Genomic DNA, 21,581 nt, shown 5'->3' with positions numbered 1-21,581 from the left:
GTCCAGCCCGATCAGCTGATCGGCCCTCTCCTCCCTCCCTCTCTCCACTCCCGACTTCCAACCGTGTGCTGCGGGCTGCGTGCTGCGTCTGTCGACGCTAGCTTCTGCTACTCGTCACGTTTAGTCACGTTGTAATTTGTAACTCGAACTGACTCGAGCACCGCATACAATCGCATCTTCGTGCCAGTATTAAATCAACGATTAAACTTCCTTTTATATACAAGGACGATTATCTTGATGACCGCTCGCGGCGATTATTACTTGTGCATACTTCTGTATTTTCCTACATATAGACGACGGCAAATTCCGAAGTAAACACGCGGCGAGTCATGGAAACTGGTGGCACGTCGCGGACGTTACATGTACTGCTTACGGGTCCGCCAGGTAAAGATCAAAGGGGGTTGACGAGCGATTCGAATTAAATACATAAAAGAGCAGTCTTCGTAAAAAAAAAAAAAAAAATTTTTAAATTAGATATTTTTAAATTCACATATATTGTTTTAGATATTATTAATTAATATTAATATCAATATCAATACTCAAATATCTCAAAGATATTACCTGGATATTTAACTATCATAAAATTCTATTCAAAAAATAATGTTACATAAAATATAAACTTACTATTCTGTATCCTATGATTGCATTTTTTCATATAAGAAATATAATAAATTAAAACATTTTTTAGGTGAATATTAAAATACTTTTATTATAATTTTAAAAAAAAACAACCATATTAATATATTTATCTGCAATTTTAAATATTTTTAATAATAATCTTTTAAAAAAAAAAAAAAAAAAAAAAAAAAAAAAATCCAAGTTACAGATTCAATATAATATTAAGGAGAAAAAAAATTGTATTACCAAATTTTATCATGGAATGATTTTTACAGGTATAGGTAAAACTACAATATGCAAAAAGGTCGCATCTATCCTGGAAAAGAAGAGCAAGAATTTCGACGGGTTTTACACGGACGAGGTACGAGATCAGAATGGTTCCAGGATTGGTTTCGACATCGTGCGAGTACGAGATCCCGAAAGAAGATTGTCCTTGGCACGATTAAAGTGGGTCCTCTTGTTTATAAATACAAAGCAAAACAAAACAACATACAACTGAAAATCCATATTATACTTAATCCTATTTTCTTTACACGCAGAAATTTAACGGAGACTCGACAGGCTTCTCAACATCAAGTAGGAAATTACCGCGTTTTCCTGGATAACTTTGAGGCGATAGCGCTTCCAGTATTGGACTTGGATGCTGTAAGAGTAACGATATTTCTTTTAGGTCGAATTTGTGATCATCTCCTCAATAATGTAAGTAAAATTATATATCCCTTCTTTGCCCTCCAGGATATATTATTTATTGACGAGATCGGCAAGATGGAGCTATTTAGCGAAGACTTTAAGAAGAAAATAACAAACATATTGTTTGATTCGTCTAAGAGAGCTTCTGTAATTGGAACTATTCCGCAGATACACAAAGTACCGCGACAGCACGCGGTTCTGTTCGAGAAATTACACGAAGACAAAAGAATTAAAATTCTAAACGTGTCCTACAAAAATCGGAATAATTTACCGGAAGAAATTATTCGTTTTTTATAAACACATCTCGATTAATGCAATCGTAATTTATTGTATCGTCACCTTGTATGTAAATGCATAAAGTAAAATATCGGTTTTTATATATGTACATTATAAACATCATTTATTATTAACAAAAAACAAAATGTTAGATCAAAGAAATCCATCCAACCACAATAGATTTGTAAAAAATTGTCATAAATAACATGACAAGTTGTGCAATTGGATGGAATATTGTACTACATAATTATGCTAACTTGCATATGCATTTATATATTCTCATAATAATTATTATATTTAAATTCCACCATTGGTCATTAAAGAATCAATTAAAAGTACCGCAAGAGTCTGCGTGATTTATATAAATAATAGATCATAAGTTAAAACCTTACATGTGTTGCGTGTGTGGAAAGATATTGGGAATAAAAATTTGTTGCTCTCTATTTATATATAGTGCACGCGCTCGTTGGATATCTTTAACGAGCAAGGTGGTCCTATCGAGGGTACAAAATAGAAACGTTTTCTCGTCGCGTTATTTTATTACAAACGAACACAAATCACTAGTATTTAAATGAGCTATCGACTTTTCTTAATATATAGATAAGATCATTTTTTTTCATCTATGATCTATTATCATAGATAAAAAAAAAGAGCTAAGTAGATTTGTTTGTATATTCTAAAAAGAAGCAAAAACCTTTTTCACTTTTGTACCCATCAATATTACATTTTCTCATGTATTTTATAATACAAGGGAAAAAATTCTTCCTGTAATTTTTCTAGAAAGAATATAATAATTATTGTTATGGAGAAGCACCTAACTTATCTCTTACCTTCTCCATTTCGGTATCAAATATATTACGCACACTTTGATTGGGCTACTTATATCTCAGTTATTTTATTTTCATTTATCAATAATACCTAGAGGTTGTTCCACTAGCACATGAACTTTAGTAAAGAATTGGCATAAGCCATCGGCCTTACATTAGGATGAGGCTGTAACCAAACAGATACATTAAACAATTTTTGATATAGTTACAAAATGTAATTAAAATAAAAATAAAATGTAAATACTCTGAATATAGAGTATACACACCATTGCTTCATATGATGTAAAATATGGTTTCATATCTTTGCCATTAAGTGTGATAAAGGCACCTCGGTTACCCATAGTATCGCTGAAACATTACACACACATTCAATATAATATTGTTATTAAAATTGTTTTATATCTATTATATTATTGAAACTATAATGCAATTGTAATGAAATATTATATATCAAAATCAGATTCATAGTGCATTCATAGTAAATTAATCGAGATGTGTTTGCATCGTTACAACCACTAACCAGTAATTTGGAGCGGAGAATACTGTGATACATTTTCCATCGTGTCCGACTTCATAACCGTCGTTCTTCACTTCGTGACTTCTTACAATATAATCGAGAGAATTTATCCTGAGAAAATTCTGCGTGACATCAGGTCCGAATTGAACTCCTACACCTCTCTTGCTGGGCGCCCGGCCCTTTTGTGGTTGTGGATCTGACCACAACAATTCGCACATCAACCCCTCATCGGGTGGTTGTCTGTTTCTGTCGATTTCTCTGATCTCTTGCAACGTCACATCGTCCCGCGAAAACAATCCACCGTGCATTACCTGATAATGAACCCATTACAATGTCATCAAAATTATACATTCAATACCATTTCAAAGATATAAACATAAATTATATAATAGCTTTGATAATACATTGTACTCACAAGCACTCTATTATTGAGGCAGTGTGCAAGAGGGAGCCAGTTATAGACTTCTGTAAATAATTCTGCCATTTGAGTAGAATATTTAGCTTTTACTTCACCGTCAAATCCGTACATTTGATTCATTGTCGCTGATTCGTGATTGCCTGAACATACACAAATGTAAAATGTGTAAATTCGAATTTCAGAACTTCAAGAAATAAGCATTACTTACCTCTTGACATGAAAAAGTGATTTGGATATAATAGTTTAAAACCAAATAAAGTAAATATACATTCTACAGAGAAGGAGCCTCTGTCTACAAAATCTCCATTAAATAACTATGTAGTTATTAAGAAATTTATTCTTGAAATTCTATTATTTATTAATTCTTGAATTAAAAATATATTAAGTTTTATGGATACTAATATTCAAAGTATATTTTTGTATATTTATAAATTAACATATTAAATAAACTATATCATCTACATTTAACTGCTTTTATAAAGGATACATATGGATTAGTTTCTGATGGTAATCCATTTAACTTAAATATATTAAGCAAGTCATAAAATTGACCATGTATGTCTCCACAAATTGTGAATTTACTATCTTCTGGAATTGTAATATCCACTAAACTAGGTTGTGCCATAAACCACGATTTAACGTCCAACAAAATCTTGTAAGCATACTTGCGATGCAATTTATTTTGATTTCTATACCACTCTAATAAATCTTGCATAAACTGCAACGTGACTTTTCCATCAACCAACTTAGGCCCCGTGTATTCATCCTCAATAGCTAAAAAAAATAATGAATGCTATCGTTTAACTATTTACCAAAGCTTTGAATTATTTGCTTTTAACGAAATTTTGGATTAAAAAAAAATATGTTTGTCAAATCCTATCTTGTTTCTTATCCTCTATAAAGAAGGATATATAATCATATCCAAAAATTAAACATCAATATTTCTATAATATATCAAGTTTTCAAAATTCTTAAAGAAAAGAAACAAGATATATTTATAGGTTTAAATATATTAAGAGTTGACACAGATTCATATTGAAAAATAATATTAAAATATGTTAGAATATTTTATTCTTTTTATATTGATGCATAATCAGATACTCACCCATGGCTTCTAAATTGATCATATCGGCTATATTTTTCTTTTCTTCTACAGAGATGGCTTTCTGAAAGGCTAACACTTTAACCATCTTGGAACATTCCATACATCTCTCCTTTGCATCCTTATCATTGGGCCTCGCCTTTACGACAGTTCTGTAATCCGTAAGGGCTAATTTGAACTTGCCAAGAGACATGTAAGCAGCAGCTCTGCGATAGTAACCCTTTACATAATTTCTATCTAACTCAATGGCTTTGGACGCGTCTGTCAATGCGTATCCAAAGCACTCTGTCCTCAGATAAGCGATACTCCTATTGCCATAATACACAGCTACTGACGGATTTAATTCTATGGCTTTGGTATACAATTCGATGGCTTTATCATACACTTGATCTGAAAAAAGGTATATAGCTATTAATATAAAATAATAACTGTCATTATTTATTTTCTATTGATACATCTCGCGTTATGTTTATTGAAAATAAGAGACTTGATTCTCTCGTCTCGGAATGTCGATAAAAACGCGTGGGAGTCTCTCACGTCACGAGAATCACGTCGAAAAGAGAAGGTCGATAATAAAATTAAAGCTTCACATATATACGCGTTAATTGCCAGTCATGCGATCAAGAAAATAATTATATTCTACGATTTTTTACTTTCACGGAAATTTGATCTCTCACGCGGTTAGTTGGGTTAGTTTGGAATACACGTGACTGTACGGTGGATATTAAATATGCCGCGGGATACACCGATCCCACGTGGACGTACTCTTGAAGTACTCGTTCGCCTCCTCCTTGAAAAATTCCGCCCTGGTCGCGGCTTTCGTCTCCACTGCCTCCGTTCCCTCGTTTTCGCTCATCCTCAGTGCCGAACCTTGTTACGGGATGGTATGTATGTACCTGGTGGCGGTAGGTCGATGCAAAGTCACACACTCGAAATCACGCGGTCGCGTAACAAAAATTCACGCATCAAAGTGCGTTGCTTCCTCGTCGCACAAGACGGCATATAAGAGAGTGTACTCCTCCGTGTGCAACCGTACCGCAAATTCCGCTTCTTTCTTCGTCCACTGCCTCTAACCGGCGATGTTCGATTAATCGAATCTCTAATCGATCATTCTCTGTGCGCACGCAATCGCACCTACGAATAAAGGACGCTTTGGCGCCAATTTTTGCTCTTTAAAAGTTTGACAGTCAGGTTTCTTATATATTTATTCAAGATATTCTTTTTATTTTTATCATATATATTAAAAAATATCTAGACCCTCCTGTACTTTTATAATCGCAAGATGAGATGTATCTGTAGAGAAGAATACAGATATGCAATAAAAATGCGGATACAAATGACAAAATAAAATTAATAACACATTTATTTTGAAACAGATCATGTAATTCTTATAAATGTTTACATAAATAAATTTGACTCTTATATTGAGATAAACTTCATATATACAAGTCTATTAAGACAAAAACTAATAGGATCTTTTTTTATTTATACCCTGATAGAAATTAGAGATTTTAAGAAATTTTTTAAATGTTTTTTTTCTAGTTGAAATATATATATATATATTAAGATTCAAAATTATAAGAATTATTATACACTTTTTATATCGATAGCGATATTAATATCGAAATTTATCGCTTTTGTTATATTTTAATATTAAAAAAAAATGTTAAAATGTACACTTTATGTACATGTGTAATTTTATATATATCTTGAGCAATAACTTCAAAAAAAAGTAATGAAAACTGTAATAAATCCATTATTATTTTTTAAGAATTGTAAATAATGATAAAGTATAAGTTTGTTTCATTAAAATTAACGAATGCAGCTGTCATCAATCATATTCATTACAAAGAATTTAGTGTGCAATATTCACATTTTGTTATACGATTGTCAATGTATTATTCTACCGAAGTAACATTATTTAGATTCTCCCTTCTCATAATCTTGAGAACTCTTTCGTATACGAGTTTTGGCGCATCCTTGGCCCATAAAAAATCCATGTGATTAAAATTGGGATATGGCACTTCGTACAAATCTAATACATTGGTCAATAAATTATACAACCTCTTCACGTCCTTGAAAGAATTGTTGTGAGTTATTTCGTTTCTTTTCTAATCTATCTTTTGAATTATACACATAAAACATGAGTTTTCAAGTCAATTTCTATCTCTACATATATATCCTCTTTATCAAATATGTATTTTTTTTTTCGTTACTTACAACAGGTGTGGTCAACATATCACCGGCACTGTAGAACAGCGCGATCGGTATCGTGATATTCGTTAAATTGTAGTCCGGAGGCTCCGTCGAATTATAGATCAAACGATTTTTCATGTCACCGTAGTTGTATTGGCAAAACTTGCCAGATTTCATTACTTGAGCAAAGTGTATCATCGTCTTAAAGGAAGTACCGGCAGGGAAATAACTCAAGATAACGGGCAACAGAGTCTATATAGAAAGTAAAAACATATATATAAAATTCGATCTGAAGTGTAATCACACAATTTTGAAATAGCATAAATGAACCTAAATATCAAAACTTTGATTAGAGTAAATTTCTTGGATCATGACATTCATAAAATTATTATTTACATAGTTAAACTGCTCGCGGTCGTAACCGCAGAACCAAAATAACACATTAACGCACTGCTCTCTTTGGGTGAAATTCTGGTCGCAGCAGTATTCCGAAATAGATCTCATAACATCATTATGCGGCAATATTTCGTCATTGAAGAGAAATTGCGTTACGTTCTGTAATCAAAGATCTCTCATGACATAAATTACTTGTAACTTCGTTTATCATTTAAGTTTTATTAAATTATTTTAATAGAATATTTTTTTTTTACATAGGAATATAATTTTTTTTATTTAGATATTTTTTTAAATAAGAATTTTTTTTATTGAGATAATTAATAGAAGCTTTGAAAGAATAGTTTTGATCTTAATATTAACTTGTAGAAGAATATCTCGTTAAGAAGCTTGTTAATAAAAAAATCGAAGATAAATTAAATGTACACAAACGAACAATAAGTTTGTAATAGTTTTATAATAATTGTTTAAAAAGTCACGAAAATTATAAAAACTCGTCCCTTTTTCAATAATGATAATAAGTTATTTTTTAAAATCAATCAAAAAGAACAAAATGATGACATGTTCATTCGTAAAGTAATTTTCTCTTGGATATGTAAAATGATGTTCGTGTACTATTTTTTAACGACAAATGAACTATTTATTATAGTTTTGTAAATTATAACAACATTTTAAACTTTTAAAACAATAAGCTTTAAATTAAAATTCTATTAAAATAAGTTTCACTGAAATTAACTAATTAATTAAAAATATAGTTTTATATCATCTGTGTTCGGCTACCTGTAAGTTCTTCAATTGATTATAATTTGAGAATCATTGGTGTTTCTTAACATTCATGTAACAACATAAAGTAATATTTATTTCAATGTCTATGGTTGAAAAAATATATAATATATAATAATAATTAAAAAATAGTGTCCTAATAGCTTGTGTATAATATTTTGACATATAATGTAAAAATAAAACAAAATTACGTTTTCTTTTGTATTATTCTCTTACAATATATATTATGTTTACCTCAAAATTACTCCAAAGGAGATAGTATCGTAGTGGACTTTTCATATGATCTAAGAAGGCTCCTGGCCCAAAGCTGATCATCATTTGTACCATTCGAGCGATTTCCGGACGTTGCGATGCCATTATATAAAAATTACTTGTGCCCATAGAATGACCAATATATGTATACAATGGTTGCGATTTCACATTCGTGATAAATGTAATCATCGCGGGTAAATCGTAAATGCCCATTTCATGCAAGCTGATAGAAAATTCCATATACTGTCATAAGTTGTATATATATATATATATATATATATATATATAATATAAATTTATATAAATATGTATACAACATGTTACTTATAATGTATGCTCATATAATATACGTATATAATATATATTGTATAAATGTACATATGTATATGTAATATAATAAGATACATATATGTATGTGTAAAAATAACATAAAGCACAGTCAGTACTATATCTTCAGAAAATAAGTATTCTTTGATAAAAGTTCCGAAAATTGTATTGTTTTCTAAATATTCTTTTTTTATATGCTGTGTTCTTTTATTGTTAATGCACTTATTATTTCTTGATTTCTTATATAAATTTTTTGTGTAAATATTTTGATAATTTCGTTAAAAATGAGTGTATTATATTTATATATGTAATAGATATTAATGTCCAACATATTATAATCAGAGTCGAAGAAAAGAGTACTTTGTTGCTGGAAAGAAATTTGTTTTATGTCAGTTCAAATAATACACTTCTAGCGTCATATTATAACTATTCTTGGCCTAAATTATTAATTGATGTAATTCGCAATCATTTCATTATAAAAAATGAATAAATAAATATTAAATTTAATTACATAATAAAATTATCAAAGTTCCATAAAGAATTTTTTACACAAAATATCAAGGAATAGCAAATATACCGTATTAGCATATTAAAAATGAGATATCTTGAAAACAACGCATTTACAAAAATTTTGTTAGGAGAAGAAATGTATTTTTTTTATGAGAAATATTTTCTACTTGTTTGTTATATGTAACATCTTGTTATACTTATAAAGAATATCTCAAGTGTCATTTAAAATGACTGTTGCATATAATTATATAAGCATATGTAAATCTTAGGTTTGCTGATAAATTAAATTAAATAATTACAATTATGTCATTTCCAAAGTACTATTATTTTTATTTTATGTGTGAATACCTAAAGTTCCAAAATTTTGATTCCGATGGCGATAGAGAGGTATGCGCTCTAGAAAAGGTATTACCACGAAAATTGCCCAACCAGACGTCGTATCCCTCATCTGCTAATAGATAAGCTAGAATAAAAAAAAAATTTTTTACAATATTATATAATTTGTATTCTTTCATGTATGAACTACCTTGATATATCTTTGTATATTTACGAACATATACAATATGTTTATCTAATATTTTTAATAATAGATTAAAACGCGAAAGTAATGTATAATTCACGCATTATTATCCGAAGTCAAATAAATAATTCTAAATATGTGTAATATATATATATATATATATATATATATATATGCATATTATTTAACAAATTAAAAAAATTTTTTTAAAGTAAGATGCATTAGAGTAAAGAGCAAGCTGTATTATGATTAAAAGTGCAATTAGAATTAATTTTTTCAACATTTGAGTTTCTCTTATTGTTAGATGTTTTTCAATAAAAATTAGATCAATTCATTTGCTTATGAGAGATATGACTTTACAATATCTTTTAAAAATTGATTCAAAGATCTTACGAAGTGCTTTGCCTTTGCCAAGAACAATCCAGTCAACAGAGCTGGATGCAAAACCATGCATTAGTAATACAGGTAGAGAGTCATTGCCACCAGGGATACGATATAATGTCAAGAAATAACCATCTTCTGTCGTTATAATGTGCACCTCTGCAGGATAACCTGCTTTCCTTATCATTTGTGCCTGAAAGAAACATAAGTAAAAAAGAAAAGGATGTAAATACTTTTTTACTGATAAAACTCATTTAAAATTGAAATAAATTTGTGTGGACAAATTTATATGCATATTCATTTTCTAAATAATGGAAGGTTTTTATATTAAATTTGAAACGTTAATATTTCATTAATATAAAGAGTAATTATAAAACAATAAATAATTATGTAAGACAAATAGATATTAGTAATTGATCTAATTGAAAGTGCATTTTTAATTTTCAGAAATTGCAGAATACGATCTTCTTGCATGATAAAATATTAAAATCAAAATTATTTTAAAGGATAATTTTGTAAGGAATTGCATACATTATTCATTTCTTTTGTATTATCACAATTTGAAGTAATTTTTAATAATAACTATTTTATAATTATCATATAATTATGTATCTATTTTTAAACACTTTAAACATACAATACAATAAATGTCATTAAAGCGACGATAGTAGCATATATATATATATATATATATATTTTATTATATGCTAATATTCTTTTCATATTTCACATATTATTGCATTTTAAAATTTGAGGTAAAGAAAATAATTATAATAGCAATTAAATGATACTAACAATTAACAATTGAATATTAAAACAATCCATGCAAAAAATGAAAAAGATATTAATATTATTGTGTTGTAATTAACGATCTTTAATTTTATAAAATACAGATTTAAACAAAAAACATTTAATCACGCATAAGTTTTTTTACAATAAGAATGATATCAGAGTTGAATTCAGTATTATTCGACTGATTCTGGCTGGCCCACAATATTTTTTCCTCTAAATCACTTGGCTCGGATGTTACATCTGCCGCATCAAAATAACTGCAAAACGACAGCAGATACACGATCACAATCAATCTCATTGCAACGATGAACGATTCAATAAACGGTAAAAAAAGGGGTGACACAAATTCTCCTAAGTATCAAAATATAAATTATTAAAAAAATAAAAAAAATAACGAAAGCGAAATGAATATATGACTGTGTGCAACTGCTTTTTACATGCTATATAATGTTGCAATAAATCATTTCAATTTTAGCATTATTAATAATGTGACATTACGAAAAATATGTGTAAGTATGAGATACATAGATTGTTAAAATTACAATATAAAATAAAGTATAATAGTTGCATGTACAACTAGTACATATGTGATAGTTCTATTATATATCTGAATTAAACTCATGTTTGATGTCCTATAAATTTGCCACTAGTCCCTCATCATGCAGAAAAATAAATAACAATTTTTATTTTCTTTCAACATTTTGCTTTTTATCTGTATTATCTTAATTTTAAAAAATTTCTGTAAATACTAAAAAGTAAATATTAATCCAACCAGACCTTGTACATATATTTATAATGAAATTTATTTTGGTTTACTTTAATTTATTATATCACTCTGATAAATCTTGCATAAACTCTGTCATCAATCAAGGTATAACCCTCATTCTCAATAATTAAAAAAATAATTTGAATATGTTACATTTTAATTATTTATTAATGCTAATACTTTGAATTATTTGCATCTGTTTACAGAATTCTCATTTAAAAAAAAACTGTATCATATTCTATCTTTTTTATCTCTTAATGGTAGTTAACAAATTTATTATCATATATTCAAAAGTCAATGAATGAATACAGTGTACCAAAATTTCAATAATGGAAAAAAAAAGAATTTATACAGATTTATACAATAGTTTCATAGAAACTTTTAAAGTTGACAAATAAGATTCGTATTGAAAACTAAAATCAAATATGTTTGAGTAATTTACACTTTTTATATCAAATGTTTTTGGAGTCAAATACTCACCTGTAGCAGAGTTCATCACATTAACTTTTCTTTTTCTTTACAGAAGTTCCTTTCTTTTGAGAGACTAACATTTTAATCATCTCTTATTATTTTATATATATCTTTTCATGATATCTTTATCATAAGCCTCATCCTTATGATAGTTCTGTAAGACTAGTTGGAACTTGCCGAGAAACATGTAAGCGGCAACTCTGTGATTGATCTTTTACATAATTTCTAATTCAATCTAATAATTTCGTTCCATCAATGCATATCGAAATTTTTTCTGTCCTCAGGTAAACAGTTCTACAGCTGATACATAATTCAACGGCTTTATTATACACATGTTCTGAAAGACAAGTTATAGTGATTAATATAGAATAAGCAGTGATTACATCATTATCTGTTCAAAATATGCATAATATATTTTATATTATTCGCAAAACTGCTACAATATTCGTTAAGAAACAAAAGCTTTAACATTTCACAATAGAATGCAGTAAAATTACGTCGAGTTTCCCGATTTCAAACAAAAATATCGAAAATCAAGTCAAGATGAAATTAAGCTTTATTATATACATATGTCAAACGTCATGCAATCGAGACAATAATTATTATAATCAACAATCTTTTACTTTCGCAGAAATTTATTCACGCGAGTTCGTTGGAGTCGTAGTTATAGGTTAGTTTGAGATACACGTGCTCGTTTAATTAAATATATTGCGGGGGATATATACTGATCCTACGTCGACGTACTCTTGAAATACAAATTCATCTTTTTGAAAAATTCCACATTGGTTGCGATTTTCGTCTTCAATGCTTCCATTTCCTCGTTATTATTCATCCTCACATCCACACGATGTATATATTTGACAGCGACAGGTCAACACAAAGTCACACACTCGAAATGTCAATTTGACATTTGTCAAACTTATGCGGTTATGTAACGAAATTCATGCATCAAAGTGCGTACAAGGTGTCCGGTAATTCCTGAAAAACCTGCTGATTCCCGGCATATTCTTTCGAGATCATTTCGACACAATTTTTCCGAAAATGTCGAGGTATCAATAATTTCCGAGTTATAATAAGTGATTGAAAAAAAGGCTCTTTTCGCAAACTAAACTTTTTAAAAAATCACCAAAACTATTATACATTCTTCAGTTAATTTCAGATAGAGTTTACTGTAATAGAATTTTAATTTAAGGTTTAATTACAAAGATATATAATGATAAAAATTGGAAATTTGCAAAAAATGATGACGTTTCTCGATATTTTCGCTGAGGAAAAATCGATTCCGAATGATCTCAAGAATCTGCCATTAACAGGTTTTTCACCAATTACCGGACCCTGTATATACCTTTGATCATTGACCGATGACGTTCGATTACTCGAATCGCAAATCAATTATTCTTTGTATATGTATGTACGCGCGTAATCAGCGACGAATAAAAGATACTTTATTTTATACGTAAATTTTTGCCCTTTGATGGTCGAGTTTGACAGTTGGTCCTTTTAAATCTTTATTACATATATCTGTACATCCTGTTTTAATTTTTTTATTATATATTAAAAATATCTAGAACATTTTGTATTTCTTTATCGTTACAATCGTAAGACATATATGTGACATATCTAAAAAAATGTTAATACGCGATAAAAATGCAGAAAAATGACAATTAAAAATATAAAATTAATGATAATATATATTTCAATATAAATGTTAACTATATATTTTGTATTGTCCTTTATGAATTTTTAATATGATACATTAATTTAAGAGTCAAATTCGTTTTTATTATGTAAAAGGTTACAAGAATTATATGATCTGTTTGAAATAAAAGTGTCATTAATTATTAAAATATATATATATATATATATATATATATATATATATATATATAAAGATTTAAAATTATAAAAATTATTACATATATTTTATATTTATATTGATAGTGATATTAACACTTACGGTACATACCTCATACGTTCCACGATACACAGCAGGAGGTCATTTGTGACCTTGATCAGTTTTTTTTGCTATAACTTAGAATTAATTTTTTTGACATTAATCATACATGAATCGAAAGTTTAGACTTTAACGAGTGTGCTCATAAAAAGTTCATTGGTGTGGGAATTGTAATTTTCATGTGAAGAAGCCTAGAAGTAAACATTCAGACTAAATGTCGCAAAAATGTCATTTTTCTCATTAAGAGTTTTATATCCTATATATAATCTTAAAGTAGAAGTTCGTACTACATGAAAACAATTATTATAACTTCGTGCATTGCAAAAAGTTGAATTATTCAGAAGAATCAAAGTGACATATTTTTGTTACTTTCTTTCTTGCGAATTACTTGGCTCTGCATATGTTTTGAAGCAAATAAATGAACAATAATTTCAGATAATAAAAATTTTTCTTTTTATTATAAAATGTGCACATTTTTATAAAAAAAAAGCGACGAATTTTTGGAAAAACTTTTTATGAACCTAAAAAAAAATTCTTAAACTTTTAGGAAAAACTTTAAAAACTTTTCAAATTTTATAAAAAAAAATTAAAAATTTTAAAAAATCTATAAACATTTAGAAAAAACTTAAAAAAATCTATAAACTATTTATATTTTGAAACAGTTAATACACATGGGGTATATGCTAAAACACACGTTTAAACACCTTTTATTCGGTAGCTAGCGACAGACTATAACTATGGGACCTGCAGACTCTTGTAGGCGCGTCTTAAGTATATTTCTGTTAGATAACGCGAAGTCTAAACTCATTTTTTTAAAATGTACAACATTAAAAAGAAAAAAATGGATCGGAATCTGTACCGTAAGTGTTAATATTGACATTATATTGCTTTTGTTATATTTTAATATAACAAAATTGTAATCACAGAAAAAAGTAAGTGTGAAATTAAAACTTATATACTCATATAAACGCGTTCATTGTTTCATATATACGCAACAATTTATAATCTTCTTAGAAAAATTTAAAAATCTTAAGTTTCAACAATATTATAATTTTATTTTAACACTCCAATTGTCATTTCAAGAATAAAATAATTATTTTAACTCTAAAAAAATTATAATCTTCGATTAGAACATGTGTTATTTTCTATCTAACATTTTTTCCTCTCCATTCAAGAAAATTGTTCTTAAGTAACAAGAATATATTTTTTTTAGATTGAACTATATAAAGTGTCTTCATTCAAGCAAATTTTCTTTATTTAACGCAATATAATATCATTTCAAGATTTACATTTTGGAATTAAAAATATTGTCAAAGTAAGAATATTCTTTTTTTCTGTGACATAAAAAAATATTGAAATAAACATACGCTTTATGTATGTACGTTTATGACTTTATATATATACATATAATTTTCGAGCTATATAATTATTTTAAAGAAAAATAATACAAATTGTTAGACTTGTATTATTGGTATTGTTATTTTTTTAAGAACTAATTACAAATAATGATAAAAAGTACTATAAGTTTCATTGAAATTAATGATTAATTACAGTTGCTATTAATCATATTTAATACAAAAAGTTTAATATACATTGTTTATATTTTGTTTTGTAATGGTCAATGTATATTATTCTAATGAGGTAAGATTTCCAGATAACAAAGGCCGGTATTTATAGTCCGTTCTTATATATAAGATCATCTTAAGACATGTTTTTAGTCGACATAAGACTACGTTCAGCCAATCAGATGGCCGAATAAAATTTTAAGACTTTACTTAAGACGAGCTTGAATATAAGAACGGACTATGAATACCGGCCAAAGTATCTATTTGACGGTTTTTTAATCATTTTTATGACAAAGCAGATGTCGTAGATGACATTTAAATGTCATAAAATTAATATACTTTCGTCTCATCTTAACGACATATATAACATCACTTTTACAATATTTTGACGTCATCTATGAATAAAACAAAATGGTAGAATGTCTTAAACGACGTCTAAATGTCGTAAAATTGACGTATTGCATATCTACTAGATTTTCCATAAAACGGTTACCTACTATTTGTCATCTTCCTTCTCAAAAGCTGGAAAATTCTTTCATATACAAGTCTTGGCGCATCCTTGGCCCAGATAAAGTCCGCATGACTAAAATTGGACCACGGCACTTCGTACATGTCCATTACATTGGGCAATGTGTGGTAGAGCCTCTTAACATTCTTAAAGAAATATTTTCATAAATTATCGCGCGAAATTTTTTTTAAACTAACTTCCCGATTACATACGATTCTACGTACAAAACTTGTACAACTACGTAATTAGCGTGATCTTTATTATGTATTTTTATGTACATCTATTTTTCGTTATTTACCACATTGTCGTCCAGCCAGTCGCCAGGGCCAAAAAATAACGCAATCGGGACCATTACATTCGCCAGATCGTAGTCCGGAGGTTCCACTGAGTTATAAATAAGTAGATTTTTCCTACGACCATAATCATATTGACGAAACTTGCCCGATTGAAAAACCTGAGTGTAATGCAGTATCGTATTAAACGAACTTCCGGCTGGGAAATGACTGAAAATGACGGGTAGCAGAGTCTAACAATAAAAAGAAAACAATCAAGAATATATATAAAATAATAAAGACATATATATAAAATTCAATCTGAAACGTGATCTTGTAAATCGAAATATGATGATCAAAGCTTCGATTTTGTACTTCGAATGTGACATTTGCGGAATTATTACTTACGTAGTTTAACTGCTCGTGATCATAACCGAACATCACAAACAATACGTTAATGCAGATCTCTCTGATGATGTACTGGTCGCAACCGTATATTAAAAAAGATCTCAGAAAATTGATTTGCAGTAATTTGTAAAAAACAAATTGCATTAATATCTGAAATTGAAGAGCTATTAATGATAATGTATTTGTAATTATTAGTTTTTAACTTTTAGCAGTAATATTATAATGAAAAAGTAAATTCTTGAGCATTTTCTTATCAAATTGAAAATAATTTATACAAGTTATAAAAGAATTTCTTTGATTTTAATTTTCTCTTCAAAAAACTTCTCGTTAAAATTGAAATCGAAAATTGAATGTGTATAGATAAAATAAATAAATAGGATATAAAACAGAAAAAAGATATTTATGTCTTTATAGATTCATTTTTTTGTAAATTTTGTAAAAAAATTTTCAGTATTTCTCATTTATATTTGAGAGATAAATTGTTTTATATTGTATAAAGTCTAACGATCTTACAATTAAACGTCTTTAAGTTGTTTTTAGACATTTTATAAGAACATGAGCTGTCTAAATTGTAACATTATTATTTAGTACACAGTTATGCAAATTTTATCTATGTATACTCTGAAAAAATAGGGAAAGGTATTTTATTTTTTGCTAACAAAGAACAAATTTAAATAGTTAGTTTTATCAATACTTTTCAATCTTATGCGTTACGATATAACAATATCAATATCAAAATTATATTAATTACACTTGAAGAATTATTCCCATTTACTTCAAAGTATATCATTTAACAATAATATTTTAAAAATATTACACTAATCTATTTATATATATATATATATATATATATATATATATATATATATATATATATATATAGTTTTATATATTGTAAAAAAATAATTGTTTTTTTCATGTTTTGCCAAAAAGATACTCGTATTTTAAATAGCCATTATACGTGATAAATTATTTTTTAATAATTATTTTTTATTCGCACATCTTACTTTACCTCATATTCTGTTAAAAAGGCCAAGTATTGTAACCAACTTTTTATATCGTTGAAAAAGACCGTTGGCGCTAGGCTGATCTTCATTTGCACCATTTGAGCAATTTTCGGACGTTCTGTTGCCATTACGTAAAAAACAGTTGAGCCCATAGAATGACCAATATATGCGTGTAATGGTTGCGATGTCATATTTGTAATAAATGTAATCATCGCAGGTAAATCATAGATTCCCAGTTCGTTGAAACTAGTAAAAAATCGATATATATCGTCATAAAAATATGTGTATATATCGCCTTATATATATATATATATATATATATATATACAATATCGGCCAAAAATATATCACCTTTAGTATTTTTGAGTATAATTTTATTTAAAGTGCATGGATATTTATAATATCATAATATATGTTTTGATAGTAAATACAACTTACCAAATAAAATATTTTTCATAAAATAATATAAAAATTTAATTTTAATAATATAAAAAATTAATTTTATAAGTAAGTAAATTAAATTAAATTTATGCTCAAAAATCCTAAAGGTGATATATTTTTGGCCGGTACTATAAATATATATATATATATATATATATATATATATATATATATATATATATAAGGCGATATATATTGTATAATGTGTAATGTGTTTGATATAAACAGAATGCAAACTAATATATACTTATTAGAAAATAAACATCTTTTTATCTTTCGCAAAATGTTTGTAACTGTAACGTTTCTGAGATATCTGTTTTATATATACAATGCATTCTGCTGTTTATTGATTCTTTATTTAAATCATTTTATGCAAAAAGTATAATAATTCTAATAGAATTCAGTAAAATTTATATACTTAATTATAAAAGAATTATAAAAAATGATCAACAAACAATCAAGACATAGCAAATACTATATTATCGAAATATTAAAAAATGAGATATCTTGAAAACGATCCATTTCCTATTATTTTGCCAAGAAGAGATATACATATATCTTATTGGCAAACAATACAATAATACTCCTAATCCTACCCATATAAATACTCTGTACATTTATATCATAGAAACAAAGAATTTCTAGATAAATATATTATAATTTGAAATAAATGTTGTGTATATATATATATATAAATAAAATATATAAGTAAACATATATAAGTCTATTAGAAAAAGTTCTTGCTTGTCTTTGATACCAAATTAAATCAATTATATTATTATGTTATTTTTCAAGAACCATTATTATTTTTATTTTATGCTAATACCTAAAATTCCAAAATTTTAATTCCGACGGCAACAAGGAAATATGTGATGTCGAGTAGGTACTGCCACGAAAATTGCCTAACCAAACATCATACCCTTGATCCGCTAATAGATAAGCTAAAGTGCAAAAAAGCAACATTTATTAATTTGTATTTTCTCATATAATATTCCCATGCATATTTCATAATATCTTTATGTGTTAATATTTTTAGTAATAGATTAAGATCGCGAGCTGATGTATAATTCACTATTATCCAATAAGTTAAATAAACAATTTTAAATGTAAAATATTGATGTATAATTATAACATATATGTGTACACACACGTGCATATTATCTGATAAAAAACTTTTCTAAAAATAAACTGTATTAGAAGTTATATTACAATTAAAAGTGCATTAGCAAATTTTTATTAACATTTAAATTCGGGAGTTTTTTTAAAACATTTTCCGATAAAAATAATCAACGAGATATATCACAAAATCGTACGTAGTGCTTTGCCTTTGCCAAGAATAGTCCAAATAACAGAGTTGCACAAAAGACCGTGTTGCAACATTACAGGTAGAGAACCATTGCTACCTGGAATACGAAATAACGTCAAAAAATATCCGTCCTCTGTCATTACAATGTGAGTTTCCACGGAATAACCCGCTCTTGTTATTATCTCCGACTGAAACAAGAATTAATAAAAATAAAGATACTCTCGAAATTGATTTGATATTATAATAAATAGGATAAAATAAATATGATATATGGTTTCGAAATAATGAAGCATTTCTATAATAATAATAATAATATAAATAACGGGTTAATTAAAACGACCTGACTAGCCAAAATCATTCAATTTATTCACACGACATTTCGACCATATGGTTGTGGTCCTTTTCAAGTGTAAACGTAAATTAAGAAAGAGAAGAAAGAATCCAATTGGACATGTTTAAAAGTAGAACTTAATTATGGAACAATTAAATATGTCACTTAGTTAAAATCAACGGTTATTAAATTTGAGATAAACACAAACAACGAGACACGTCATGTCAGCATGAGTTTTGAAACTAGTTTCGTTAATATATTCGTTAATAATATAAATGTAGAATTGTAAATTATGTAAATTTTGTAAAATAGGTAAAGATAACTTGGAACATTAAAAATATTAAAAAAGTTATGGAAGGAAAGAGAAAAAGAGGAGAGGAAAAAAAATAAAAATATAAATGACTATAATTTAATGGCTGTATGGGAAAGGTTTTAAGTAGGTATTATGAATGTGCAAGAATATTATATAAAATTATTATAATATTATAATTTTATTATATTATATTTATTATTATAGAAATTAGAATACTAAATATAACTGTAAAAATTTAAAATTTGTAAGTTGAGATTTTATTGATTATTATAGTTAGTAGAGCTAGATAAGATATAAATTATATAGAAATGAATGTAAAAATGTATGAATTTGTATAGATGGATGAGAGGATAACAAAATTTATAAGCATCAATCAAGTCCCTTCTTGGCAGAAGCTAGAGAAATTATACTAATATATAAATATAAAATATCAAAATATGTAATTAATATAAGCCATATTAATATAAATATGTTATTAATGTGAAATAATTATATATAATAATAAAGAAAGTAAATATTTATGAAGTCCAAAACAAAGTGCGTGTATTTTTAAAACAAAAGTAATTTTAATAATAATTTAATATACTAACGAGAATTTAATACTACGATACTAACAATTAAAATAATCTGTAAAAAAATATAAATCTTATTGTAGACGTAATTAACAATGATAATTTTAATTAATAATTATAATTTTGTTATAGTTTTGATTATAGTTTTGAAATTTAGATTTCAATATTAAACAAAGGAGCTGAAAGTGTGTCATAAGATTATTTTCAATCATTTTTTGACAGCATTAAGGAAAGCTAATCGAAATAATGAAAAATAAGGCACACTTACCAGGTTGAGATTTACATCGGGATTGACTTGAGTATTGTTCGGCCAAATCCAAGATATTCTCTTCACAAATGCATTTGATTTGAACATTAAATCAAAATGACTATAAACCGACACTAAATACACGATTCCGATCAATTTCACAACAATGAGTAATTTAATAAACAATGAAAAAAAACGGACAATATGAAGTTTTTCCGTATGTGGATACATATTATCGAACAAATACAACAGAACACGCGAAAGTGAAATGAACGAATCTAAGAAATGACAGGTCGGAAAGGCAGCTGTTAGATGTATAGACATCTATAAATAACATATTTCATAAGATACTAAACTCTATATCCTGTGTCAAGGTTGCTCAATCTATTATATGTAAATATATACAAATAATATGCGATCGACTTGTACGACCGGCAATTATTGGCTAGTTGTTTCTTTTGCTTTTGTTTTAAAGGAAAAACAGGAAAATTTATAAAGATGAGGAAACTTTGAAAGGATTGAGAATTACATTCGGAATTTAAGTATTGTTTGGCCAAATCCAGTTAATCCAAGATATTGTCTTCATGAATGCACTTGGCTCGAGTGTCACATTTACTGTCCCCAAATCAAGATGACTACAAAACGACACTAAATACACGATTCCGATCCATTTCACAATGAGTAATTTAATAAACAATGAAAAAGGACGGACAATGAGAGGTTTTTCCATATGTGGATATATATTATCGAACAAATACAACAGAAGACGCGAAAGTGGAAAGAACGAATCTAAGAAATGACAGGTCGGAAAGGCGGCT

At 27.5% G+C, this 21,581-nt stretch overlaps 3 protein-coding genes across 3 annotated transcripts; 1 reads left to right on the top strand and 2 right to left on the bottom strand.

The window, feature by feature from the left end:
- Positions 1–66: 66 nt before the first annotated feature.
- LOC140673435 (cancer-related nucleoside-triphosphatase homolog) lies at positions 67–2,462 on the top strand. The gene is made up of 4 exons (XM_072906423.1): positions 67–384; positions 894–1,065; positions 1,158–1,263; positions 1,354–2,462. Exons 1-4 carry the CDS (start codon positions 330–332, stop codon positions 1,603–1,605), a joined length of 585 nt encoding a protein of 194 aa, XP_072762524.1. The 5' UTR covers positions 67–329; the 3' UTR covers positions 1,606–2,462.
- A 26-nt stretch (positions 2,463–2,488) lies between these two features.
- Positions 2,489–5,529, bottom strand: Ppd3 (protein phosphatase D3). Its single transcript, XM_072906419.1, has 8 exons — positions 5,214–5,529; positions 4,452–4,838; positions 3,834–4,120; positions 3,555–3,660; positions 3,344–3,486; positions 2,932–3,239; positions 2,678–2,759; positions 2,489–2,577 (listed from the first exon to the last, which is right to left on the bottom strand). The coding sequence occupies exons 1-8, from the start codon at positions 5,302–5,304 to the stop codon at positions 2,518–2,520; spliced, it is 1,464 nt and encodes a 487-aa protein (XP_072762520.1). The 5' UTR covers positions 5,305–5,529; the 3' UTR covers positions 2,489–2,517.
- Positions 5,530–6,239: 710 nt separating this feature from the next.
- Positions 6,240–21,252, bottom strand: LOC140673466 (uncharacterized). Its single transcript, XM_072906448.1, has 16 exons — positions 20,785–21,252; positions 19,308–19,488; positions 18,821–18,935; positions 17,559–17,799; positions 16,547–16,696; positions 16,165–16,392; positions 15,856–16,012; positions 13,296–13,369; positions 11,549–11,564; positions 10,745–10,953; positions 9,823–10,003; positions 9,258–9,372; positions 8,055–8,295; positions 7,041–7,199; positions 6,669–6,896; positions 6,240–6,523 (listed from the first exon to the last, which is right to left on the bottom strand). Exons 1-16 carry the CDS (start codon positions 21,085–21,087, stop codon positions 6,347–6,349), a joined length of 2,775 nt encoding a protein of 924 aa, XP_072762549.1. The 5' UTR covers positions 21,088–21,252; the 3' UTR covers positions 6,240–6,346.
- Positions 21,253–21,581: the final 329 nt, after the last annotated feature.

Source organism: Anoplolepis gracilipes, chromosome 14 (genome assembly GCF_047496725.1).
Source record: "Anoplolepis gracilipes chromosome 14, ASM4749672v1, whole genome shotgun sequence".
Lineage (NCBI taxonomy): Eukaryota > Metazoa > Arthropoda > Insecta > Hymenoptera > Formicidae > Anoplolepis > Anoplolepis gracilipes.
Note: the sequence above shows the minus strand (reverse complement) of the source record. Positions and strands in the feature narration are given on the sequence as shown.

What these genes read in the sequence shown, in the direction of transcription:
- LOC140673435 (XM_072906423.1), top strand. Translation starts at nt 330, where the DNA reads ATGGAAACTGGTGGCACGTCGCGGACGTTACATGTACTGCTTACGGGT. An exon ending in TTGTCCTTGGCACGATTAAA is followed by an intron (nt 1,066 to 1,157) that starts GTGGGTCCTCTT and finishes CTTTACACGCAG; the next exon opens with AAATTTAACGGAGACTCGAC. An exon ending in CAGTATTGGACTTGGATGCT is followed by an intron (nt 1,264 to 1,353) that starts GTAAGAGTAACG and finishes TTTGCCCTCCAG; the next exon opens with GATATATTATTTATTGACGA.
- Ppd3 (XM_072906419.1), bottom strand. Translation starts at nt 5,304, where the DNA reads ATGAGCGAAAACGAGGGAACGGAGGCAGTGGAGACGAAAGCCGCGACC. An exon ending in GATCAATTTAGAAGCCATGG is followed by an intron (nt 4,121 to 4,451) that starts GTGAGTATCTGA and finishes TATTTTTTTTAG; the next exon opens with CTATTGAGGATGAATACACG. An exon ending in TCACTTTTTCATGTCAAGAG is followed by an intron (nt 3,487 to 3,554) that starts GTAAGTAATGCT and finishes GTGTATGTTCAG; the next exon opens with GCAATCACGAATCAGCGACA.
- LOC140673466 (XM_072906448.1), bottom strand. Translation starts at nt 21,087, where the DNA reads ATGTCTATACATCTAACAGCTGCCTTTCCGACCTGTCATTTCTTAGAT. An exon ending in CCGATGTAAATCTCAACCTG is followed by an intron (nt 19,489 to 20,784) that starts GTAAGTGTGCCT and finishes TTCTTGTTTCAG; the next exon opens with TCGGAGATAATAACAAGAGC. An exon ending in ATCACGAGCAGTTAAACTAC is followed by an intron (nt 16,393 to 16,546) that starts GTAAGTAATAAT and finishes TTTTATTGTTAG; the next exon opens with ACTCTGCTACCCGTCATTTT.